The 25,570-nt window shown below is 39.0% G+C and overlaps 1 protein-coding gene across 1 annotated transcript; it reads right to left on the bottom strand.

Annotated features, from left to right (window-relative positions):
• Positions 1–94: 94 nt before the first annotated feature.
• On the bottom strand, positions 95–24,389 carry LOC140682019 (3'-5' RNA helicase YTHDC2-like). Its single transcript, XM_072922864.1, has 27 exons — positions 24,215–24,389; positions 23,490–23,580; positions 22,919–23,112; positions 21,134–21,333; positions 20,337–20,503; positions 17,779–17,881; positions 16,450–16,606; positions 14,168–14,275; positions 12,936–13,084; positions 12,399–12,534; positions 11,921–12,047; positions 10,881–10,946; positions 9,930–10,108; positions 9,682–9,778; positions 9,518–9,605; positions 9,338–9,418; positions 8,814–8,896; positions 7,780–7,885; positions 7,523–7,642; positions 6,897–7,169; positions 6,266–6,392; positions 5,617–5,822; positions 4,736–4,931; positions 3,502–3,611; positions 1,763–2,052; positions 1,186–1,363; positions 95–397 (listed from the first exon to the last, which is right to left on the bottom strand). Exons 1-27 carry the CDS (start codon positions 24,387–24,389, stop codon positions 353–355), a joined length of 3,852 nt encoding a protein of 1,283 aa, XP_072778965.1. The 3' UTR covers positions 95–352.
• Between the last annotated feature and the right edge of the window lie 1,181 nt (positions 24,390–25,570).

Genomic DNA, 25,570 nt, shown 5'->3' with positions numbered 1-25,570 from the left:
AGGCTGTTGCTCCACGCGGTGGGCACCAGCTGTCACTGCTATATACACTGTATCCCGAGGCGGTCGCCACACAAAGCACAGACCACAGGCGGTCTCAGATGGCAATTCTTTATTATCGAACATGGCTGACCTTTTATAAACTTTCTAATTGTTTATACTTCTTCTACCCCAACTATTGGCCACAAAAAATCAACATAACACCACTGGTGAACAGTAACAGTGACTTTAGTTAACTTTCTAAAAATACTTTGTCCGTCTGCAGTGCTCTCCTTATCTTTCTTCAGTTCTTCTCTTCTCTCAGTCTCCTTGGTAGCAGCCTTGGAGAGAGCTCTTTAACAGCTTCTTCTTGCTCTCAGCTTCTTTTCGCTCCTTTAGCTAACAGGCCTGCTGTTAGCCCCTTCCACAGTAATTCATCCATGAGGGGCAAGAAACAAGTAGAGCAGAATAGGATTAAAAAGTCTAGTGATTAATTAGAATTGGTTAATGTCTGACAGACCTTGAGATGACACCAAAATTAAGCATCCTAGAGTGTAGCCTACAGCACGCTACTCGCATTTCTATATTCAGGAAACATGTTTTCTTCCTTTTACGCTGTCTTAATTTAAAAGCTGAAAGATTCCAGAGGAATTATTACATCCTCCAATGAATCCATGAAGTTTCCTCTCAATGATCTCCTTAGTGTTACTGCAGTCTACTATTCAAGTATATGGGACAACTGTCACAGTAATCTCATTAAAAATGTGTACTTTGTTAAAATAACCATCACAAAAATCAGTCATAGTAAGGTAGATAAGACAGAATCAGTATTGATATTGAAAATCTATTATGGAAGCCGAGAAAGGCAGAATCCAAAATCTTCAGAAGTGTGTATATAATATACTCATTTAGTTGAAAAAAACTAATACATGTTTATTAGAACAAGTTTGGGGTTTTTTTTAATCTCATTTTTTCTACTTTGGATAGCTTTACCTCAGCAGTCTACAAATTATTTTTGCTGTATTAAACTAGTGAAACAAGGATATTTAGTCTAGATTTTTAAGTTCCAGAAGGAAGTATTATGCACTGTTACAAATGAAAAGCTACATTAGCTTCCTAATTTAGCAGTAAAATACCTAACTGCAGAATGATATCAGCAAGAAATTCTATTACTTTGGAAGAGCAGGGTGATATGTTAGAGAACTCTACCTTTGCCGACACTGGAGAAGAAGGAGTAGCACAGGGGTTGGAATAGCTACTGCTGTCTGCAGGCTTCACTGAGGACTGAGCTGATCTGTCATCTGAGGATTGTCTGGAGAGCAAAATGTCTTTTTCTTTGTACTTCTTTGGCTGGTGGAGTGCAGGAGAAGTAGACTTCACTGAAACCCTACAAAGGACATACTTTGAGTTTCACAAGCAGTCACTGAACAATTTACATCGACCTGCCAGCCTACTGCATGACCACATGTATTACAGCAACTACAAAATCTATTAAAGCCTAACTAAAAACTCATACTGACCATTCATTGCTTTTTAATGCTACTGTTAAACTTCTTCTGCTACTTCTCAAACATCACAATTCATGGACAATATTCCTGACTGCTCTCTCCAACAGCAGCCCCAGGTATGAAATACTTCTCTTTGGGACCACAATGCAGCATACAACAGTATAACACCTTCCAACTGTACTTCCGCTGTTTCCATCTCCTATTACTAGCAGAAACTTAAGTGATACTTGTATACATAAACTGCAACCTACAGTGAGCAGAAGACCTCAGCATCTTACTTTTCAGCATGAGAGAAGTCAGACAATTCTGTTTCTGTTGAGCTGTTTCTGCTGTTGGTTGACATGCATGTAGATGCCAAAGGAAGTTCTTCACAAGTCACAGGCCTTGGTCTCTGGCCAATTCCTGAAGGCTGCTGTAGACCTGCAGACTGTTCTTCAGCACTCAGAACAGCTGTAATTGCTCTTACAGTTGTTTCATCAACCTCAGACCACAGCTTAGAAGGAGCTCGCATACGACGCAGAAACAAGCTGTGCCACTTCTGCCTGAGTTGCAGCAGCATACCAGCAGCCTGCAATAAATTCCAATTCTGTTCAATACTGATGAAAATTAGATCACACAGGTAAGAGAACCCTGTCTTTTCCATATCAGGCAGCACCTGGCATTCTAATATAAACAGGGCCCACAATTAAAGGCAAGACTAAGGTCTTGGGGAAGGGGAATAATCCATATTTAAATTAAGATGTTAATTTGCTTTTTTTTCCTTGGGTGCAAGGTAATTTTGGAATCATTTCATTTAGCTCTGTAATAAACTTAGCTTTGTATTGTAACTCCACAGACTCTTTTTTTTTCCTTCTTATCTTTCAAGAAAACCCAATCCTTTCATGCTTTATGCCCTTCCTCTCAAATCAGTCTCTACTCATGCACTCTTCAGTCATAGTTGATGGAAAAGAGCTCTAAGTGATATTTTTTCTTACATAGACACCTGGTCAAATGTGATGACTAAATTCAGAAGACTATTGTCTAATTCTGCTACCAGAAATGCTTCCATTACAATAAATTTTAAAAAATCACTCTTCTGGACATGTGTAGGAGAGAGAGTATTATTATTAGAGTTGGTAAAGTTGTGTGTTTCATGACCCATAACTTGCCTCCTACCACAGCCACAGCTCCTCAATGACATAAAGACTTCTATTTCAAAGAGGTTTTGAAATTTATCCTTCCAAAATCTGACAGCAACTTTCTTTCAGCAACTTCAGCTTCAAGTCCTCCTTTTTTGATCTGATTTTGGTTATCCTCTCAAAGAAAGAAGAACACAATATGCCAATGTGACTGTTCTCTCAGCTCCTGTTCAGATTTTGGCTATCCCAGCTCGTGCTATGGCCTGATGGAGCACCATGCAGGCAGGACAGGAGGCCAGAAGGAGCAGAAGGGCCCTTATGCAGTCACTGTCACCTGCAGCTTGCTGTCCCTTGCAGCCATTATCTTTTGTCTGCCAGTCTCTTCAGAATCTGCTGACGTGTGGAAAGGGACAAAACTGCCAAGCTCAGATATAAAACATCATACTGCCCAGAAAGTTTTTGAAACAGACCCAACGGCATCTGGATTGCTGAAGCTTTCCTGGTCCCTTTTGTGAGAGACAGGACACCCACATCAATAGGGAGGAAGAGGGATGAGCACTCTCAATGTTGACTTAGGTGACTAATTATTCTCTTTCTTTTTGCTGACAAGTAAAAGAATAGAAAGGTACGGGTGATAGGTGATGAAACACTGCAACTTGGATGTTGAATACACGGATTCAGGCGACAGACAACTCTGTGCCAAAGGGGATTGAAGCCGTTTAATTATTGATGAGCTTGTGAAGTAAAGGTTAAATCACAGAGTACCTAGTTCGAGAGACTGAAATAGACCATGACATTCTTGGACAAAATTCTTGGCTACTCAAATGTTACAAAAACCTTTTCACATCTTTTTACAATTCCTCTACATGAAGCAAACCCAGGAGTAATTTCTTACTTACTTCAGGGTCCAGTCTGAGATGGAGCCATTCATCCAGCTTCAGCAGTGCCAGATCAGCAGATGTCTTGTCCTCCATCTCACTGTCGCTGCTATCATTAGATACCCCTCCCCCTGAATTAAAGACAAAAGGTGCATTAGCATTTCCATATTTTTTCTACTATTATGTCCACACAAAAACCCGCATACTACGGTATTACCAGCAATAATGTTTTTCCTTCTAAAACTGACTTTAAATGTAAGCATTTGTAAAACTACCTCTTCTTTTCTGCAAATACACTGCAAAGTCTTTGCTCCAGATAGCAGCAATCAAGCCAGACCTGCTGAAGGTCCTACTGTGTAAAAACCTGTATTGATATGATGTGACCCAACTCATGTACCTCCACCAGTATCCACAGGCACTATACAACTTTTGCCTAAAGCTGTTTGCAAAATCACACATGCCTCTATTTCCTGGCAAAACAGCAGATCTAAAGACCTAGTAAGAAAAAAAAAATCTATACATATAGCTATTAATTAGGATTCTTTATTTTTCTTAAGTGCAATTCAATCAGCATGAGCACTACTCTAAGGTTCACAGTTTAAAAGCAAGACAGAAAAGCTCTAGAAATAAGTTGGACTTTTAGTTTGATTCAAACTATGACAACTAGAAGCAGTTCTTTTTGCTTCCATTCCAAGAGTAGTAAATTCCATTCAATTTAAATCAGAAAAAAGAAGGACATTTCTATATATTGTCTATTACTCACAGTTAATAGTACAGTTAACTGAAATTAAAAATTATCAGTAGAACATGTCTTGAAAATGTATGTGTTAGCTAGAAGCAACATGACTTGTTTGCCATATTGATTGTTTCTAAAATATTCTGTTTGAATAATCTGGTTCAATGTATCAAGTAAAGTAGTCTGTAGAAAAAGAACATGCATACTACACTTCTCAGTACCAGTACTACAGTTCTCATTAGACATTGTGGCTGTATTCTTTCCTTACAAACTATACTGCAGTTTCTGAGACCCTACAACTGTGGGGTTGTATTTATGGACTTGAGTATGTAAGGAATCCCAAAATGGAGAGATTTTTTACAGAACCAACAAACTCTTCCTGAATAGCTGCAGGAATTATAACAGCGCTATTTTCAGAATCAGCCAATACATGTATTAAATATTACTGAAAAATAAGTTTTCCATGTCACACGCTGATGTATAGCAACGGAAACATCCCAAATCCAGACTCCAGTGTACCTCGAAAGGATGAAGATGCCTGCAAGGCATTACTTGGCAGTCTGGCTGGTCCACAGAAGAGGGCCACCGTGACAGGTGTCACAACAGAGCAGCACCTGATGTTTGCTGTCTTGTGAGCTCTCGTCATTTCATCATATATAAGCCAGTCTGTAGGGAGAGCCTGGATGGCTGCAGCTTGTCCATTTGCTGGGGCAATCTGTGCAAGAGCAGGTAAAACCAGGCTATTAAACCCTCTACCTGTAATTAATGTAAATTTGAACGTATTTCTCATTTTATCCGGAGACACTGTGGATGCCTCAACCTGGCAGTGCTCAAGGCCAGGCTGGGTGGGGCTCTGAGCAACCTGGACTAGTGGAAGGTGTCCCTGCCCGTGGCAGGGGTTGGAATGAGATAAGCTTTAAGGTCCCTTACAACCCAAACCATTCTATGATTCTGTATTCTGAGAACTAAATACACATACAATTATATACACATAAAAATATACATGCACATAAAAAAGCGTGAGAGAATTCAACCAGATTCATAAATTATCCTACCATGATAAAACAAAACATTTTGCTTTAAAAAGAAATGTTAAAAAAAAGTTTCAGAGGAAAACTTGCTTTTAAGAATAGGGATCATTATATCTTTAAAACAATTTTATAGCAGGGCAGTTTTTTTGTCATTTTGCCTTGTTCCATCTAGAGAAAGGACTAATTGAAACGATGGAAAAATGAATCAACTCCAATTCTATCAGCTGGGTAGAACAGTGTTTTCTAAAGCTGTAGTGTTAAATGCCTATATTGCTTTTAAAGTACTGACAAATAGGAAAAGACATTTCTAAAACACGTGACAGATTTTAGTGCCCTTTTTTTTGAACTATGAATTCAAAGTGTCTTTACCTTTTTATACTGAGACTGACCAAGAACAGAGGTAGGATGAAATCGCACTTTCTTCTCCTTTGATTCCGTCAACACCAGGCTGTCTCTGTCTACATGCACAAGATTGGGATACATCCCGGCCACTAAGGCACCTTTAATTACAGCCCAGTTCTCAGAGTTAGTATTAACATCTCTAATATCAGCTCCTCCTCTGGCTCTCACAAAACCTGACAAAGGAAAGAGACAAAACAGTGCCATGTTAGCTTGTGTTTGGTTCTCAAAAGGAGTCAGAAACTAAAGGTGAAATAAATGACTTCTTTGTTGCATTTTTCACCACTGCCAACCTTAACAGCACCAAGAAGAAACCATTACACTGAAATCCTTCCTGATAAGGGGTTTCATACTAACACAGAATACCACTATTTTCTACAATATAAAGACATTTCCTATGGGAATAATTCATTAGAACATGAAATGCAGTGGCATGTGGAGATGAGGGTGCTTTCAGTTAGAGCAGCCACAATTCCTCATCTGCACCATACCCTGCATGAATGCGTGCATGAAGGTGTATTTCAAATTAAGGAAAATTACACCAGTGAACATGATTTTTGTTACAATTTCTATATGCTTGACTTTAAAACAATGTTCAAATTGTTTCCAACTTCTCTACCTGAGGCTCTAAGCTGGCCAAGCACCTGTGTTCTCATTCCTGCAATGGTTTCCATTGTGGCTTGGGATAGGAAGTTCTTTTCACAGAAGGCTCTCTCCCAGCCCTCACTGCCTGCCTTCTGCCATGCCTGAAAATGTTTTTACATTTGCCTATTAATTTCAAGGACTTAAACTAAAAACTGCATTTTTTTTTAAATATTACATTTATGTCAATAAAATGAATGCAAAACCCACTCTAAAAGTTAATGTATCAAACCAGATTCTTTTTTTTGTTCAACAATTAGATTCTCTTTATGTGTTCACTACAGTGATGATTATGTCAAGTTAAAACAATAAATAAAGATCATTACATTAAGATCATGATTCAAAGTTCAGTGTAGTAGGATGCAAAGAGGCACATTGTTGGAACATTCAAAATTTTATAATGTTTGAAACAAAACATACTACAAAAACGGTTCCCTCTTCTGTGGACCAGCCAGACTGCCAAGTAATGCCTTACACAGGAAAGGCACTAGGCAAAAAGAAAGTCTTCTCTGAGCACTTAATCACAGCCCGCCACTCTACATCCAACTGGTGCATCTGCATTTTGCTTGAATGTGCTGTGATTAGTACTCTCTGAAATGAAAGACTACCTGGAAAGCCCTGAGCAGGGCCATGTGGTCACTGAACGTTCCGGCAGCAAAACGCTTCCTGCACAGCACGGCTGCACGCTTTTGGGAGGCCAGCGTGGGCAGCACAAAAGGGTCTTGGCAGGCAAGAGCACAGGCAATGGTCAGAACAGGATCCAGGCACTTCAGAACTACAGCATACAACACCATTTTACCGAGGTGTGGCTCTACAGGTAATTCAGTGAGGTGATAACCAAGCTCAGTGAGATCTTCCCAAGGGTCCATGGCATCTATGGTCTGTTCATAAACAAACAAACAAACAAATAAAGGAGAGGGGGATGGGTACAGTGGACAAAATCAATTGACAGTGAAAGCAGAAAGGATGTGAATAATGGACATGAACTAGACTTGTTTCCAAACACTACAGAAGCAAGTCAAACTATTAACTGAGGCAAGACTTTGAAGCACTCTCTTCCCTTGACATGGAAAAACACATCCCTACGCACAAAATGAAAACAGACAATAACCAAAACTTCAAAACATCCTTAAGTAATTAAAAACAGCTTCAGTACAAACTGAAGTCAGTAAACTGCTACACCACAAATTTGGGATCAAACACAATTACAATCTAAACCTATTCCTTTTCTGACCTTAAGCATATGCACAGCATTTCTCACAGTTACAGCAGGCGGAGGATCAGGAGCTTTCATAAGAAAGTCTACAATTGGACAATTAACTGGAGCCAGAAGTTTTGTGTACAAACAGATCTCCTGCAAGGTAAAAGGCAGAACAAAAAAAGATTACCAAGATTTGGAAGCAGCCGCCAAACACATGATTTGTTGCAATTAATAGTGTGGTTTGAGGACATTGTATTTTTTAAAGTTATAGTTTCTAACTGAACATGCACCTGAAGCGGCATCCTTAGAAGTTCTGGAGATTGAAATTCCAACATATTCTGAAATCGGAGCCTGCTGAAGAGACGAAAGCAGACTCCAGGCTGACAGCGCCCAGCCCTTGAAAATAAAATATGGAAGGTTGTGAAAATGAGGATTTCTTTCTAAAAACAAAACCAAAAGCCAACAAAGACACAGAAACTCAGAATGGAAAAGAAGAGGCAGTACTATGAAGAAAGCGTTGTTAAGTCACACGCAAAGTGAGAGTTTTCTAATCATGAATTATTTTTGAGAGTGTGGCAATTTTTTTACTGTAATTTTAAGCCAACACTGAGAAATCTGGAGGAAAGAAAAACAAGGCTTATCTAATGTAAAGTGCTGTGGGTTTTTTGCTAACCTAAGACCAGTTCAAATCTCAATCATCTTTTGTTGTAAGGAACCAGTTGCAAACTTTATTGTTTCCCCTCACATCCCCTAAACAGAAGTGATGCTTGGAGTAAAAGGTAGAATAAAGATGAAGTAACTTGTGAGGGAATGAGAGACAGCAAATTCTCTCAGTCATATACATCTATGTGCATACGTGCAGCTTAATGCCAATATGATTGATTAAACAGGCATTTGTTGCTACATAAACTTCTGAGCCCTCACCCACAGTGCTGGGAAGAATATAATCATGGCCTGTTAAGTCATGGATAGCTTGGAGAAAGTGAAATAGGCAGTCCGCTGCCCACAGACATGATGTGAAAACACCCCACTGGACATTGTGACTGCTGGTGCTACATGGGAGAAAGAGGAAGGAGAACAAATTAATGGGGGGAAAACAACCCAGACCTTTGGCAAATGCCTGAGCGTCACTTTTCTACAACTTGGGAGATTATTCCAAGGAAATACATGCTGACTCCTACTCACCTGCAGAGAACGAGTGTTGGCCACTATGCAACACAACACTGGACTAGGCCAGAAACAGCTACTATGTTGTGTGCTTTATTCTAAACATAAAGGACTGTGGATATCTGCAAAATGGAAACCGCTATGAGGCATTTATTACCTGCCTTTTCTCTGGATAGCACTGGCTTTTGAAATCCACCCCATTTTTACCATTGTAACACGACTCAGTGCATCAAAAGACTTCTAGAAAAACAAAGAAAGGAATGCAAACTGAAAACTCAATAGGGTACATGAAATACAAGTTACTAGTTATTTAGATTACCAAGAGAAGTTTTCTAAAAAGTATGAAATAGTAATATATACAGCAGCTTCTGATACAAAGGTACCTTCTCAATTTCGAGTGAATTAATGAGGGTATCTCCTTTCTAGTATCTTAATGCTCCACAATTTTTGAATTTCAAGATTTTCAAGATTTTTTAGACAGATAGCTTACAGTATTTGTCTTAAAACAAATGCATGTTGAAACTTTTCAGCAAGGACTGTTGCCTGACAGGCACCAGCTCTCAGCTAGTAAATGCTTTTTTTCACTTTACTGTAAAGTCATAAATAATAAAAAAAAAGTTCTCCAAAATTTATGCACTGTGTGTTTTAGAATCACACGAGGAAAATTTATGGCAGTCCTACCTCTTTCACCTTGCCTGAGTCAATGACAAACACCACATCACTGACTGTTATGCTGGTTTCTGCAATATTAGTAGAAAGAATCTGCAAAGAAAAAAACCAAAACCACCAAAACGATAATAACTGTAAAAGCAATGGCAAAATAGGTCATTGTGGCATTGGAAAAAGTCCTCTAATACTTGCAATTTTGCGAATGCCAAAAGGTGGACTTTCAAGCACTTTCTTCTGGTACAAAGTCTGCATTCTTGAATGAAGCACGAAAACTTGGTATCTAACGCAAGACAAAAGGAACATTTTAAGGATCCTTAAAAGAAGCAATGAAAAGCCACAGTAACTAAAGGTTTTACCTGTGAGCATTATCAGTGAATCTCTTATCATCCAAAACAATGCGGTCTCTCAGGCTCACTATCTCATCATACCTAGGAAGAAATATTAAAATTGATCCTAAAAAAGGAAGTGGGTTTGCAAAGTTAAACAGAAAATTCAAATACATGTCGAATAGCACTCAGAAGGTTTTAACGTTTGTGGATTGCTGAAAAAAGAGCACGATTCATCAGAAGCCAAATCCACAACCACTGGTTAGGTATTTACCTACCTGCATCAGAACTATGACAGATGCTGTGAAGTAAGTGCATTATCAGATCCAGATCCACTTTTTCATCATCAAAACTGTGATGATAAGCTGTCAGTAGCTCTCTGTCCTCTGCACTAAGGTCACTAGCACTTTTTTGGACCAGGGAACTTTCATCCATGTTTCCAAATCCGAATGAAGCGCTGTAACAGGAAAATACACCAGAATCAAGGCTGCCCCTTCGGGTTTGCATTGAGCCATCCACTCAAAGTTAGTTCAAGACCAATATGACTATTGGACTTGAATTCTGATGTTTAAGTGTAGCAGAAGGGAATCACCATACTGTTACTGTTTACTGATTTCAATGTTAACCCAGTGAAGGATGCCACTTTATTTATTAGTGTTAACTTTAGTTTTCTTCAACTTCATTGAAACACAACCATAAGCAAAGGAAAGTATAAAGATACTTCTCGTTTATCTGTTCAAGTAAAAATACTTAAGAGATACGTGTTCTCCAAAAATTTCCCACTAGCAGAAACTACACTAAGAGAAATTATAGTAGAGATAAGCTTTACAAAACACTACCTCAAGTACGATAACTGTAAGTTAATCAGAATATCATTCTTGAATGGCCTAGTGTACACATTACTTCTGTAAATTTTCTTTAATATGCCTATTGCATATAAAAAGTATAAATAAAAACACATGACAGATTTGTTTCCAAAGTAAGCATGTGAAAAGTATAGAATTAGCAAGTTGTGCAAACATAAACAATATGATACTGAGTACGAACTTTTTTGCTGTTTATTTTTTGAAATATTCCTATTCTTAAAAAGAAGTCTTGCCATTAAGTCCAGATTTTAGACCATGAAAAGCTAAAACCTGTTCTGATTAAAAGAACACAAACCTCAAATTTCCCATCACAACTCTTTGTATATCATATACAACTCATTCTGCAAAACAGTTACAACTGACCTGTAGGATTCCAACAGATGAACAACCTCCGTCTGTCCAAAGTGCCTAGCCCAGTCCACAGCCATCCTGAAATAGTTGCACAAGTATTTTTATTAGACTTTTCACTTCAAAAGATGAATATGAAGAGCGCATCAGGAGAGGCACTTGACACCAGACTTTTGTACCCATTTCTGTACTGACATCCGTACTGTTATTGCTGGATCTGCAACTTCCCATTTGAAAGTGCATGAATAGGTGTTAACAGCTATCTGACTTTTAGGTGACTACAGTTCTTTACCACAAAAGAATGTCCGTTTTACACAGGAGCAAACATGCACAAGGAAGTGAGGAGGAAGAAAGCGCCATTCCTTTAAAAAGTCCACAGCAAGGTGCAGAGATCAGACCTGCCTGTTTGCAGTATCCTTGAAGTCATCTCAAAAGGTCACACCCCAGGCATAACATTTGGCTATTTCATGTCTTTCAGACGCTGTCCTCCTCACGATGCCGTTCACTGTTTTATCTTTAAACTGCATTCCTTCCCAAGTTTTTTCAAATGTTAGTACCAAATATCAGACCCATGGAATCCTAATTCTTATCATTCCATACAACAATTATTTACTGTACTTCCCTGTTTATATGAAGACGTAATCTATGACCACAAAACCTGAGTTTCTACAGATTCACAAATATTTTTACATGCTACAATATATTTAGAAACATAACAGAAAGATCTTCTGATATGGGTAACTCCATGAAAATAGGAATTGCCCAATATTGTGGTCCAATTCAGTAGATTACAGTTGTTCTGCTAACCAGTATCTTAATTAAGACCTACTGAAACAAAGTTTATAGCTCATAATCAAGACCATGTAATTAAGAATTCAATTTAGAATTTACAGAAAACAATGTGATTATCAGGAGTTAGAAATTGTTGAGGCTGTCAAAATCTATAGTTCTTACAGCAGTGTGATAAGTTAGCAAATTAATTTAGATGTTAAACAATTTTCTTTCTCTCTCCTATACTGACACATAAATCTATCTTTTGGTTTCTCTGTTTTTACCAGCCATTAGATGATTTGCAGTGGATACTTGCTCCCATGCTGATCAACTGTTCTACTTGACTCAAAAAGCCTCTCCCTGAAGAAATCATCAGAGCAGTCGCACCAGTTTCACTGTGCCTATAATCAACTGAAAAGTAAAAGAAAAAAAAATCCAGCAAACCCAAGAGAAATGTTATTTTTTCATCTAAATATAGTACAAATATTGCTTTCAAATTCCAGACCAAAGAGAATTTGTTTCCTCACTTTATCTCTGAAGTTAGTTCATATGAATTCTACACTCTTTTAGAAACACACTTCTGTCAATACTTCAAAACAACAACTAACTAAACAACCCATTATTTCTGCTAGCCCTATCATTTTTTCAGTCGGCATCAGAATGCAAAGGTAACACCATTTGAAACTGGAGATAAAAGTAGCCATAAAAATCTAAGTAAATTTGAGGTTGCTTTTTTTTTATGTAATAACACATGAAACTTACCACTGACATTTTCAGTTAAAATAAGATTTAACAGCTGAGCAAACAAATCAATATCTTTATGCAACCAGATGTCAGAAAGACAGGAATCCATTTCTTTTACTATCCACGGTTCAAGGCAATTCACATCTTTTTCAGTCTGAAGATAAAAAACAATATTGAAAGCTTAATCTCTTCCAAGAGTTGTCTTTATTCTTATACATTACCCACAAAGAACTGGAATGGTTATTTTTCCCAGCAGCAACAGAAACCCAAATATATCAGTGTAGATATACCTAACTCAGGTATCAGTTAATGCATTGATTTTGTCATATGCAAGTACAAACACAATGGCAGTCGAGCCATTTGATCTGAGGAAAAGCTGTGCGCAACCACCCTGTCTGAAGAGCACACTTCAGCTAGAGCAGTTCATCCTAATCAAGTAATCTTTAAAATACGTTACTGTCCTGAGAGACTCAACACAACTGTAGAAAACAGATTTTAAATGGCTAGAATACAACACAAATATAAACATCTCTTCCGACAAAAGAAAAAACTTACCAGTTGATTAAATACTGTGTCACCACCATCATCCAACCATTTGTACTCCTCACTTGTCCTTGGAACTGATTTTTGTCTCCGAGATGTCCCTTTGTTAGTGTTATCTTGAGCTGAACACCACTCAGCAAGAGTGTTCTTCTGTTTCTCTTCTAGAATGCAAAGTATTCCCCAAGAAAGTTTTAGAGTCATATTTATTATCCATTGTTTTCTACTAAAAAAGTTAGTTACAGCAGGTTTTACCAAGTTTTACCTATTCAACCTCTTTTATTTAGTCCAGAATGCTACTACCAGTCCAACATAAATGACATATTTAAGGGTACCCAAAGGGCACCACTGCAAACAAGGGCTACAAAAACAAGGTAAAACCCAACACTTTGGTGTTTAACCCCCCAAAACCTCCGTTATTCCCAACTACTGCATTCAAAGTATGTTCCTTAAGTAATCACCTTCCACACAATCTCAGACCAGATCTTTTTCCACAAATGGAATTCTGAAGACGAGTGATACAGTCCCTGCATGTAACAACTTACTTTTCTACACAAGTGGAAGAAACCTTAGAAAACACCAGGGTCCTAACTGAACTTTTCTGACTCCAGTGATCAGAGGTGAGCACTGTGATCAATATCCAGTTAGGACTGTATGTTATAACTTTGGGGTTTGCATTTTTTATTAATTTTTCTTTAAATAATCACTGGGATCATTACTTTCAGTTGCCAAGAAAACTTCTGAGCAGTATCTACTTAATCAACTGAAACCCAATGATGTTTAGCTCAAGAGTGTTAACACTTAAAAAAATACATCCATGCCTGAAGAAAACAGTGAAAAATGTTACTGAAGGGAATTTAGTGCAAGATGTACAAAATCATGCCTGCTTTAATAGCTGCACTTGAATTTGCACCCAAAGGTACAGAGCATCCTATGCTTCTTTAGTATTCATGTGGGCAGAGCCCCCAGTTATATATAATTCTACAGCATAACAATTAGAAAAAAGATGACATTTATCAACTGAGTGAAAAAAGAATGCAACCACTGAATCAAAGTGATTTTTTTTCTTTAATTGCATAAACTATTTCAAAAATGTAAATATTGAGAGCTTAAAGACACTTGCTGTCATCTAATCACATCTCATTTCATCTCCTGACTCTGGAATTTTAATAGAAAATAATCCTGTTAACTGTTTGTTCAATCAATGATTCTCATTGCCAACCCTTACAATTAACAAATCCACTGACCTTGCTGCTTCTTTTCTTTGTACTTCACCATCTCTTTGTTTGCATACCCAGTGCTTCGTAAAATGTCCTCCAGAAACATCTCTTTAACTTGAAAAGGTCTCCCTTGGACTAAAATAGAAAAAATCCATAAAAGATTCTATATTCACTAGCTTCACTTACAGAATTAATTCTTTTAAAAAACTACCTTCCCTGGAGCTTATTTTTCTCAAAACTGTACAAAACAAAATATTTCCAAAGTCAAATGCCACCTTGTTTCTCCTCAACCTCTTCAATTTTATGAAGTGTTATAGCAGGAGATGTTCATAAGATTGACAGTTATTAACTACAATTTTTTTGAAATGAGGAAAAGAAAACAGCCGTGTTTGTTTAGGGTTACAAACAAGAACCTGCCATGTAAGTCTGCCATCTGGATTAAAAATGGAATTAATTAATAAGCAATTAATACAGCTTTTTGCAAGGTTCCACACGGAGACAGTACATCTTTATACTGAACTACTTTCTTTTCCTGAGAAGCATGTAAGAAGCCAGCCTTATCTCCATATCCTCAACTAATTCAGCAAAGCTGAGCTTTCTTTACTGAATACTTCTTGACAGATGAGACATCCCAGTGGCCTTTACCTTCTGATAATTTAGCCCGATTTCTTTTTCAACATGACTATTTTCCAGACCTTATCTGTGGACATTACAGGATGCTTTTTGCATGAAGATTAAAATCTCTACACTTTGATTTCTTGTTCCTTAACCTGACTCAGGAACACTCAGGATTTTCCTTCAGAAAGAACAATCCACAATTCACATACTTTTAGAAGCTGTCACAGAGGAAGCCTTCCAACACTGATCACAAACTCTGTGTACTACAGCGATCCACAGCTACAAAATGTGGTTTCTGTGGTCAGGATTTTGTCAGCCATATTGCTGAAGGAGACTCAAACCTTGTATATTACATTAACAGACAAAGCCGCTTCTTTTAATTCTTAAATTAACCAAAAAAACCAAAAAAAAAAACAAAAAAAAAAGGGAAAAGAACATCTTTTGAATTGTTATTGGCCTGTTACATAACCAGCACAAACACTGTGGTAAACTGGAGAGATTGGGAAAGATTGCCATCAGATTTTCCAACACAAATTGACTGATCCGAAAGAACAGGAAGCTGCAAAAAGAGTAAACTGGAAAGTCATACAACAATCACAACTGAGGCACTCCCTTGCAAAAAAAATTCAGAGAACATGAAATCACATGTAATTTCCAGATTCCTGTCTCCAACAAGCTGCAAACCTTATTCAACTGGACAGAAATTCAAAACGGAGAACTAAACACTTCTATCTGCAAAAAAAGAAAGGAAAAAAAGGTTTCCTCCTCACAAACATTTGCTAAAATAAACCAGTAAGCAATCCCATTTCCTAAAACCGTTGAGATTTTTTTTAAAAAGACTGACATGCAGAGAGTCTACCTGATTGTCAAATAAAGCATTTCTCTTAAAAGCTACTTTTCAAAACACATTAAAGTTGGACATTACTGTTGAAAAAGTAAGAGGATTGCAAGGTGCCAGAGGAGGTCCTCCATGCAGAAAACCTGCAAGCCAGGAGGGTGGGGCAAAAACTGCAAACCCACAAAAACCCCCCATCTCCCACGCATTTACATTTTACCTTTACTAAAGATCGTCAAATGAAATTAAACCAGCAAAAAATGGTAACTTTTCTTTGCATTTGAATGTAGTCTAACTGCAGGTAACTGAGTCTGAACACAAAATAAGCGAAACTGGATGTCTTTTCTGAATATTTACCTAGATGAACAACTACTAATTTTCTTTAAATCAGAGAATCATGAGATTCTTTTTTCATGTGAAACCCAATCTGTCTAAGCCTGTATTTCTGAACTGAACTGGTACAGTTATCTGTGTTTTATCCAGTAACCAGTAACAACCTTCACAAAGCCTGAAGAGTAAGATCCTACTGGAATGCATTGATACATATCACACTCATGTAGCTCCTAAGTCCTGTATCAGCATGAAGACAGAACTTCAATAACCTCTTCCTACTTCTTCAATTAAGAGTGGAGGGGGGCAGGATGTATCTGCATTTACAGAACTCCCAGTGACTAAAACACTTCACTCTGAATGAGGTGCAAATAGTCAAGAAACAAGAAACCTGCATACAGAAAGAACAAGGATTCCTGTAATTCTCAGTGTATTAATCATGCCTTTACTCAGAATAATTTGCTACAGTTTAGTAAGATCTGTGAGTCTCAGGGCAGGTATACTCACACTTAAGATCAAGACTTACTATGTATTACTGGGCAGCTTCCAAAATACCTAATAAAGAGATTTGCGTCTAGAGCAGCACTAGAGAGAATTAGTTTTAAATTATTCTGGTTTTTCAGCACATCTCTCAGTTTTATTAGCAAGAAGTCGCTGAACCTGTCCCTCTCATGTACTTCATCCTGTAACAGAAGGGGAAAAAAAGATGAAAAACCATCACAGATTCAGGATCACAACTTCTGACAAAAACAAACTTCTCTAAAAAAAAAAATACATGTTTTGGTGGCACATTACAGAGGCCTTAAAATGTGTGAGTCTAGTTTAACTAATAGGGTTTTTTTAAAAAACTATCCATAAAGAAACTAAAACACCTCAAAAAGTTTTTATCAGCGCTGAGTGCGTTGCAATGCTGAAGCCATAAACACTTTAACTTTAGAGGCTAAAGTGAATATCTGAAACCTCTCTGATTGTGTATTTGAGGCCACATTTCAAGAAAACACCACAAACTACAAATCTTATTTTAATAAATTCTCACTTCGCCATTGATAAGCATTTAAAGAAATGTATGCCACCACATAATCTGAAAAACAGACAAATTGCTTAGACAAGTCACACACAAAGCCTGTAAGTTAAGGCACATAATTGATTAATCATCTTTTTCATTCTTCTGTTTTGATCTATATTATGAATGAAGGAAACAAGGACTCAAAATACAAAGTTTGTAGGCTGACATCAAGAATGTATAGATCATTCTCATGCTTTTTCAACTTTGATAAACAGGCAGGCACCTAAACTTACCTTTTAATCTTCAGTACTTAAATCTTGCCAAAAACATTCCAGTTCCCCTTATTCAATTCCACAATAGGAATATTGACATAATCACAAATGAACAATCTGAATAATTTGCTAGCAATTAGACTCCACATTATCTTGAAAACTCTGGGCAAACAAATGGACTGAAAACCTGTATTGCTAAAACAAATGGTAAGAGAAATTCTGACACAATCACATTGAACCACATCAATGTAAGCCTCCCTAAGGATTTTCTCCTTACCATGGAAGTTCAGAAAAATTTACACTTCTGTCCTTCTCCACTCCTCCTGATTCCACACTTAATCATTGGCATGAAAATAAGATATTTTTACAGGAAAAACACAAACACACAGAAAAACACCAAACTGCACAAGACATGCATTCTACTCTGAGGACTCAGAAAGTCTTTAAAGTTGATTCAGATTCTACCAAACAAAAACACCTAAAGTGCTCAGCAAATTTAAATAAAACAAATGAGGACCTCATTTTCCAAAGCAATACATATTGCTCCACCCCACATGAAAGACCACAGGATGCTCACCACAATAACATGGGTCACAGTGGAGAGGGCGCTGTCTCCTGCCATCAGCGTGCCAAGAAGCATGTCATTAGTGCAGAATGTTACCAGTGTCTTTGGAGAAACCCTATGGATCACATCACAGAGACAACTCAGGGGGTTGCACCATTTAAAGCTTTCCATGGATCAAAAATTAAAGCAGCTGCTGACCAGAAGAGAAATTACAGTTCTCTCCTCAAAAGATTCATGCACACCACTTGTTTTTAAACTATGCCTTTTCACAGACATTTCCTAACAATTTGTAGTGCTTGCGCCCCAAAACTCTGGACGACGGATTCATTGAAAGAATAAGATTCAATTTTTAATAAATAAGGAAGTAAAAGAGAACCGTGAAGAAACTCTGCATGTCATTCAATTTACTAGAAAATTCCATGTGGAAAACTAGGTTCCAATTCCTCAGCCTGTGCTTGGATATAGCCTTTGTATTTGTCTACACGTGGTGGGATGAGCCTGTCTGGACGCCAGGTGCCTACCCAAGCCACTCTATCTGTCCTCTCCATGGGCAGGGGAGAGGAAACACAACAAAAAGACTCCCAGGCTCCAGAGAAAGACAAGGAGAACGTGGGTCTCTCCCACGGGAACATGGGTCCTCCACGAGCTTCTCCAATATGGGTCCTTCCCATGGGCTGCAGTTCTCCAGGAACTGCTGCAGCACAGGTCCCTTTCCACAGGGTGCAGTGCTTGAGGAACAGCTTGCTCCAGTGTGGGACCGCACAGGGTCACAATCCTGACAGCAAACCTGCTTCTGTGTGCCTCCCTCCCCAGGGCCACAGGTTCTGCCAGGAGCCTGTTTCAGCACAGACTTCCCAGAGGATCACAGCCTCCTTCAAGCATCCACCTGCTCCAACACAGAATCCTTCACAGCAGGATCCCTGCTGCACCACGGACCTCCACGGCCCGCTGGGCCACAGCTGCCTCATCATGGGCTGCACCATGGGCTGCTCTGGCACCTGGAGAATCTCCTCCCCTCCTGCACTGACCTTCCTGTGTGCAGATCTGCTTCTCTCACATGCTTTCACTGCTCTTCTTGAACTACTGCCTCTGTTGTGCAGGTTTTCCTCCCCCATTCCCCACTGTCCCAGAGACACTACCACCACCACAGATGGGCTCAGCCTTGGCCAGAGGCAGGTCTGTCTTGGCTGGCACCGGCTCTGTCACACACAGAAGAGGCTTCTGGCACCTCCTCACAGAAGCCTCCCCACAGCTCCCAAAGCCTTGCCTTGAAGACACAATTCATTACAGCTGACCAAATCACAAAGTCATCTGCTTGATCCTCTGGTTTTTCAGGAGGTGAAAATACTGAACTTTTACAATTCTATACCTGGGGCACAGTTAGCTGTCCCAATAAAAACAGCAGTTGTCACTACTCCCTCTGGTACTGCCATCCTAAAAGAGCTGAAAAGTTCCTCTGTACTGTACTCTACAGCTTTTCTCTGGAAGACAGTTAAGAAAACCTTAAAAATTATATTTCTGTGTTAACTACAAACACCTCTAAACATATCCACTCCAAATTTTTTTTGTCCACAGCTCAAAATATTGTTATCGCCCCCTTTCAGTGTTTCTCTGGAGTAATTGTATTGATCTTTCTCAAGCTGGATTTTCTGCGCTGCTTCCAGTAATTCTACAATTTTCACCTGACTTTGCTCTTCTTCTGCCAGCATAGTACTTCCATATATTAATCATCCAGCTTATTTGTGACACATCTTCACTAGCTCTTCTAATCTCTCAATATCCTTGTGAGCTTTCATGCACACATTTGAATTCTTATTGTGGCTTCGTTGTTCAAGTGCATTCATTTTCACCAGCTATGTGTTATCTTTGTTCACTCAAGCAACACAACCTTTAGCCATCTTCTGGTCACTCATATCTCAACTGCTGGCCCTTCCCTGAAATGTCATTTTGCTACACGGTGCAAAGATGTAAAAACCCCAAACAATCCATTCATGCTCTGCTTACAGACAAATTCATCAAGTGATACTGAAATCTCTACTTTTACATCACTTCATGTTTTAAACACAGAAGCTGAAGAAGAGTAAATTTAGTCCAGACTAGACTGGTAAATAATGCTCAGCTTCATCAGTCACATTCCAATTTTTTTGTTTTCCCTTTTATGGCTCCTATCAACTCTCACTACATAACATTCGTTACAGCATGCTGGTTTTCACACCTACCTTCAAAGCTTGCAGACCTTTTGGATCCGCACATGTTAAAAGCAGAAGGGGTGGGGGGGTGGGGAAGAAGAAAGTGTAGACTTGATCTGAAAATCAGACAAGGATTTCCATGCATACACTCCACAGAAGAAATCAACAGAAAATACCTGAGATTCAGTTCTGTAAGACAACCTTCTACATGAAACTGCAAAACACAGGAAGTAAGCCATCCTTTTCACTCTTACGTATTCCTTACCTGCAGTAACATATGCCGCCTGTGAGGCTGCAACCCAAACATACTGCAGTTTCAACGTACACAAGATTCACAAGACCAACACAAGATCAACCGACACTTAGAAATACCATTAGTACCTGCTTTCTAACCGGATCTGGTAACCAATTGTCTGGCCAATCTTCTCTCTTCTTTCTGCTGCCACTCTTTCAGCCACAGCAACAGCTGCTAAACGTCTTGGCTGAGTACAAAACACACGACAGGGAGTTCCATTCTTGTAGCAGTCATCAAGGATAAATTGAGGGATCTGTAAAGAAGTGGTTCAAATTTGCTTTTTGAGAAAGTCACAGCTTTGTTAGCACAGGGAAACCATTAACTGCATATCAATATTGCACATTGCAAAAGACTTTTCATTACAATTATCACAGCAAGCATATCTGAATCAGCAGAAAATAAATTTCTAAGTATAACCTATTTAGGTTTTTTTTTAAAAAAAAACCTTACAGTGCCTCCCTCCTGCTTCAGAGAAATCTAAGAAAAAAAAAAAAAAAAAGAAGCAAAAAACAAAAAAAAGCCCTGTAGATAATCTCTCATTTTTACACAAAAAATAGATTACTCTGGATGCTAAGAACAGAACTAGCCTTAGAAGAAAAAGGGATATACAAACATCACAGCTATTTTCCCTTCAATATTTTGTATTATTTTAATGAAAAATGGTATCTACCAGAAAATTGTGAGGAATCATTTATGCTTCTAGTACCTATCTAGAGGCCTAGTGTTTCAAAAGCAAGACAATGAATTGGAACAACATTTTCAATCACACAGGAAAAGGAAAGCCTTAAAAGAGCATAAAAGTATCCCATATCACAAATGTTACACAATTGGCATTAGTTTAGAATAAATACTGTTATAGTTTTTATTTACTGAAGCAACATACCTGCGTCGTTTTTCCTGATCCAGTCTCTCCTATAACTAAAACAATTTTATTGTCCTTTATGATTTGGACAATTTCTTCCTGTTTTTCAAGAACTGGTAGTGACTGCCTGAAGGAATCAAACTCTGATTCCCCTCTTTTCACTGGGACCTGGGGGATACCATCATTAAGTCGACCACTTGTCTTGTTTACTTCTTTGTTTTCTGTGAAGACAAGTTAAAAGTTTATTTATGCAGACACAGAGGAAGGTCACAAAAACACTGCTCAAAAACTGTACTTAAAAATTAACATTGCTGACTTTTTATGCATCCCTGTGGGTAAAGTGACAAACCCATCACACATTTAGACATCATTTTTATAGCATGTCCTGCAGTGCTTGGAATAGATATTTTTCAAAACAGTTATTACTTCCATGGGTATTTTGAAGAAAACCAGACTCTTCCACAGCATTGCTCCACGTCAAAAAAGCCTACAAAGAGCAAAAGGAGAAACAAACTAAACCAGAGAATACCAGCCTGGTGTATTTTGGTGGCCTTTGTATCTGCGCCCACATTTCACACCTGCAGTTCCCCCTAGAAATACACACTGACAGAGTTAAACCTTTAAGCTATTCCACACGTTTGCCTGAAATCATACCAATGCAAGCATGCTGTATCAAGAGCCCTGGCCCCCACACAGCAGTGCCATGTGTTAGAAAGCGGTGCATGAGCAGCCAAAAAACGGGCACATCTTCTGAGGGAGCCACTTCACATCCATCATTGCAAGTGCCACTCTATAATTCCTTGAGAACTATTTTCTGGCAGAATGAAAAGCTCGCTGTAAACTCAGTTATACATATTTAATGCCATTAACAGATTCATATACTAAATTTCAAGCTTTGTTGTACCAAGACAAACAGACTAAGAGATCAGGAGAACTAAAATACATTCTTGAGATGCAGAGAAAGGCAAATATTAGACCGTTCATTAACTTATCCCTTACATTCCTAAGACATTGCATTTCAGTACTTGTATTACAGCTTCCCTCTGTTCATATAACAATCCTGTTAAACAACTAGAACAATTGAAAATAACAGCAAAGAAAGCACTTCAAGAACAGACACCACGTATCAGAAACATGCAATTAAACAAGGCATACTGGTACAAATGTTTTCTGTTCACTACACCCATCTCTGCACACAAAAACACAGTGCAACTCTTCCACTTGTAGCTGCTAAAGCAATAATCTAGATGAAAACCTTGCTTTAAAAAAAAAAACCCAACATTTTGACAGAAGTTTGTCTTTCAGCGAACTCTTCCATATTCGAGAAATCAACAAGTCTGGACAGTAGTCTCTTAAGGACCAAATCTATTTTGTAGAGATGAAGAAATAAAACCTAAAATTCTTGATTTATCAAGGACATTAATTTCTATAAGCAGAACAAAAAAACGCATTTTCTCATATAGGCATTCTTATGGCATCACAATAACACTGACTCTTCAACCCCACCTCATAGTACTTGTGTGAAGCCACACTTCAAAATGTGCTTCCAAAAAGATTTGGCTGGAACTGGCTCAAAGATTCTAAATTAACACAACACAAGGTGGACATCTCAATGTGCATAATATGACTTCCCAAGTTCCTCACAGCACCAGTTATAAAAGACCTTAAAAGTAAGGAAAATTAATGCATTTGTTTGAAGGTGTCTGTTAGGACACCAGAGGGGACAGAGCAGAAGGAGGTTTGTTTTGTCATGGTTTCAAGTGGTGTTGATGGACAAGTCCAAATCAGAACACATGCTGAACGTACCAGATGCAATAGCACAGACACTTCCTCGCTCTGTCCTTGGCAGGAGCTCCTTGCGTTCCTTATTTGTGACGGGAAAGCGCTGAATTAGACTCCGAACGGCGTGTTTCGTACGGAGAGCCAAGTCACAAGTCATGACTGCGTGTGCCTCTGACACATCCTTCTTCCTTACAGTCAGGTATCGATTGGCTCCTTTTCTGTCAGGGGGGAGAGAAAACTTATTTTAGTAAAAAGGAACCTACTCTAGGTTAAGTTTTATCTGTCAGGGTATGAGATGCTATGCAAATTCTTTGGAAAAAAAAACCAGAAATCACAGTGAGAAGCTTTTTTAATGGAGCCATTAAACCCACAAAGTATAAAATCAAGCTGTCCCAAAATGCATGTCACAAGCTTTTCCAAGCATGCATACAGCAATGAAGAAATATGCTCCTTTCTGTAGCTACTTTTACACTTTTTTCTCTAATACTATTCCTTGCAACACAGTTAAGTATGTTGAAAACATCAAACAAGTTATCATTAGTCTTGAAATTCTATCCGTCTGCACCAAAGAACTGAAAATTGTACCCTGACTCACCCTTTGCTTTTAGACACCAGTCCAAGAGACTGACAGAGCCGGTGAACAAATGCTCTTTCAGTACTAGTGAAACTAGAAGGAAATTCCATCTCTAGAATGATAAATAATAATGAAAAGACAGTAAGAATGCAACAGGCAGTAATCTTGACATCTCAATGTTACAGAACCACAGAATTGCTGGGATTGGAAGGGAGACCACCCAGTGCAACCCCCCTGCAGGGTCACCTGGAGCAGGTGACAGAGGAACACATCTAGGGTTTGGGATGTCTCCAGAGAGGGAAATTCAACGCTTTCCCTGGGCAGCAGTTTCAGTGCTCTGCCACTCTCAAAGGAAAGAAGTTCTCCCTCATGTTCAGGTGGAACTTCTTCTGTTTTAATTTATGGCCATTGCTCCTTGTCCTGTCACCAAACTGGCTGCACCACCTTCCTGGGACTCATCTTGGAGATATTCATATGCAGTAGTGAGATCCCCTCTCAGTCTCCTCTGGGCGAAACAGGACCAACCCCCACAGCTTTCCTGATAAGAGATGCTCCAGACCTCTCATCTCAGTGGTCTCTGCTGGACCCGCTCTATTAGCTGCCTGTCTCCGTGCTGGGAAGCCCAGAGCTGGACACAGCACCCCAGCTGTGCCTCACCGGGGCCGGGCAGAGGGGCAGGATCCCCTCCCTGACCGCTGCCAGCGCCCTCCCCGCAGGCTGCCCCCGGGCCGGGCCGTGCCGCGCACCCGCCTCGTCCCCGCTCTGGAACCGCTCCAGGGCCAGCTGCACCGCCATTTCCACCTCCTCGTCCACGCCGGCCTCCCTGAGGGGCTCGGCCCGGGCGCACACTGCGGCGGCGGCAGCCCCGTCCCCCGCAGCCCCGCCGGGCTGCCGCCGCGGGACCCGCCTGTGTCGCGACATGTCCCCGACACGGCCCCACACGGCCCCGACACCGACGCGGATCGGGGACCGCAGCTGCTCGGCCCGAGGGGCGACGCTGGGGCGGGGCGGGGCTCGCCCGCAGCCGAGCTGGCCCGAACGGAAGGAAATTAGCGCTTTTCCCACCGGGGGCACGGCTGCCCAAGGCCCGAGCTGGGTGTGTGGCTGCCAGCAAAACGTGGCACTGGTACCTGTCCCGTCATCAATTACGTGCTTTCATGGCATGGTATTAAACGGAGCTGTGGCGGGGGTCATCTCGGCCCTCAGCCTCCTCACTCTGTAAAGTGTTACTTGCCCTGCTTTTCCTGCTGTCCTTTGACTCCACACTGAAGACACGAGGTAGAAATTTAACCAAATCCACTTGGGCCTGACACAGACCTCGCTATTGAAGGCTGCTGCTTCGGAAACATCATTAGGTCAGAAGGAGAGTACTTGGAAGAAGAACAAACTACTCCTCAGTTGAAATGGGCAATTAAATAAATAGAAAATAAACACTCACTGTCTGATGTAGCTGGCTGAAAAATAGTTATTGAGCGACCTCTACCAAAGCTTTTCCTTTCCGTTTCATCTTTTTCTTTTTCTTTTTCTTTTTCTTTTTCTTTTTCTTTTTCTTTTTCTTTTTCTTTTTCTTTTTCTTTTTCTTTTTCTTTTTCTTTTTCTTTTTCTTTTTCTTTTTCTTTTTCTTTTATCTTTTATCTTTTACTTTTTCTTTTTCCTTTTCCTTTTCCTTTTCTTCTTCTTTTTCTTTTTCTTTTTCTTTTTCTTTTTCTTTTTCTTTTTCTTTTTCTTTTTCTTTTTCTTTTTCTTTTTCCTTTTTCCTTTTTCCTTTTTACTTTTTACTTTTTCTTTTTATTTTTTTCTTTTTTTCTTTTTTTATTTTCCTTTCTTTTTCTTTTTCTTTTTTTCTTTGTCTTTTTCTTTTTCTTTTTCTTTTTCTTTTATTTTTATTTTTATTTTTTCTTTTTCTTTTTCTTTTTCTTTTTCTTTTTCTTTTTCTTTTTCTTTTTCTTTTTCTTTTTCTTTTTCTTTTTCTTTTTCTTTTTCTTTTTCTTTTTCTTTTAAATTTTTTTTTTCTTTTTTCTTTTTCCTTTTCCTTTTTCTTTTTCTTTTTCTTTTTCTTTTTCTTTTTCTTTTTCTTTTTCTTTTTCTTTTTCTTTTTCTTT

The sequence above is a fragment of the Taeniopygia guttata genome, chromosome Z (assembly GCF_048771995.1).
Source record: "Taeniopygia guttata chromosome Z, bTaeGut7.mat, whole genome shotgun sequence".
Classification (NCBI taxonomy): Eukaryota; Metazoa; Chordata; class Aves; order Passeriformes; family Estrildidae; genus Taeniopygia; species Taeniopygia guttata.
This window is presented reverse-complemented; position numbering and strand designations above follow the sequence as displayed.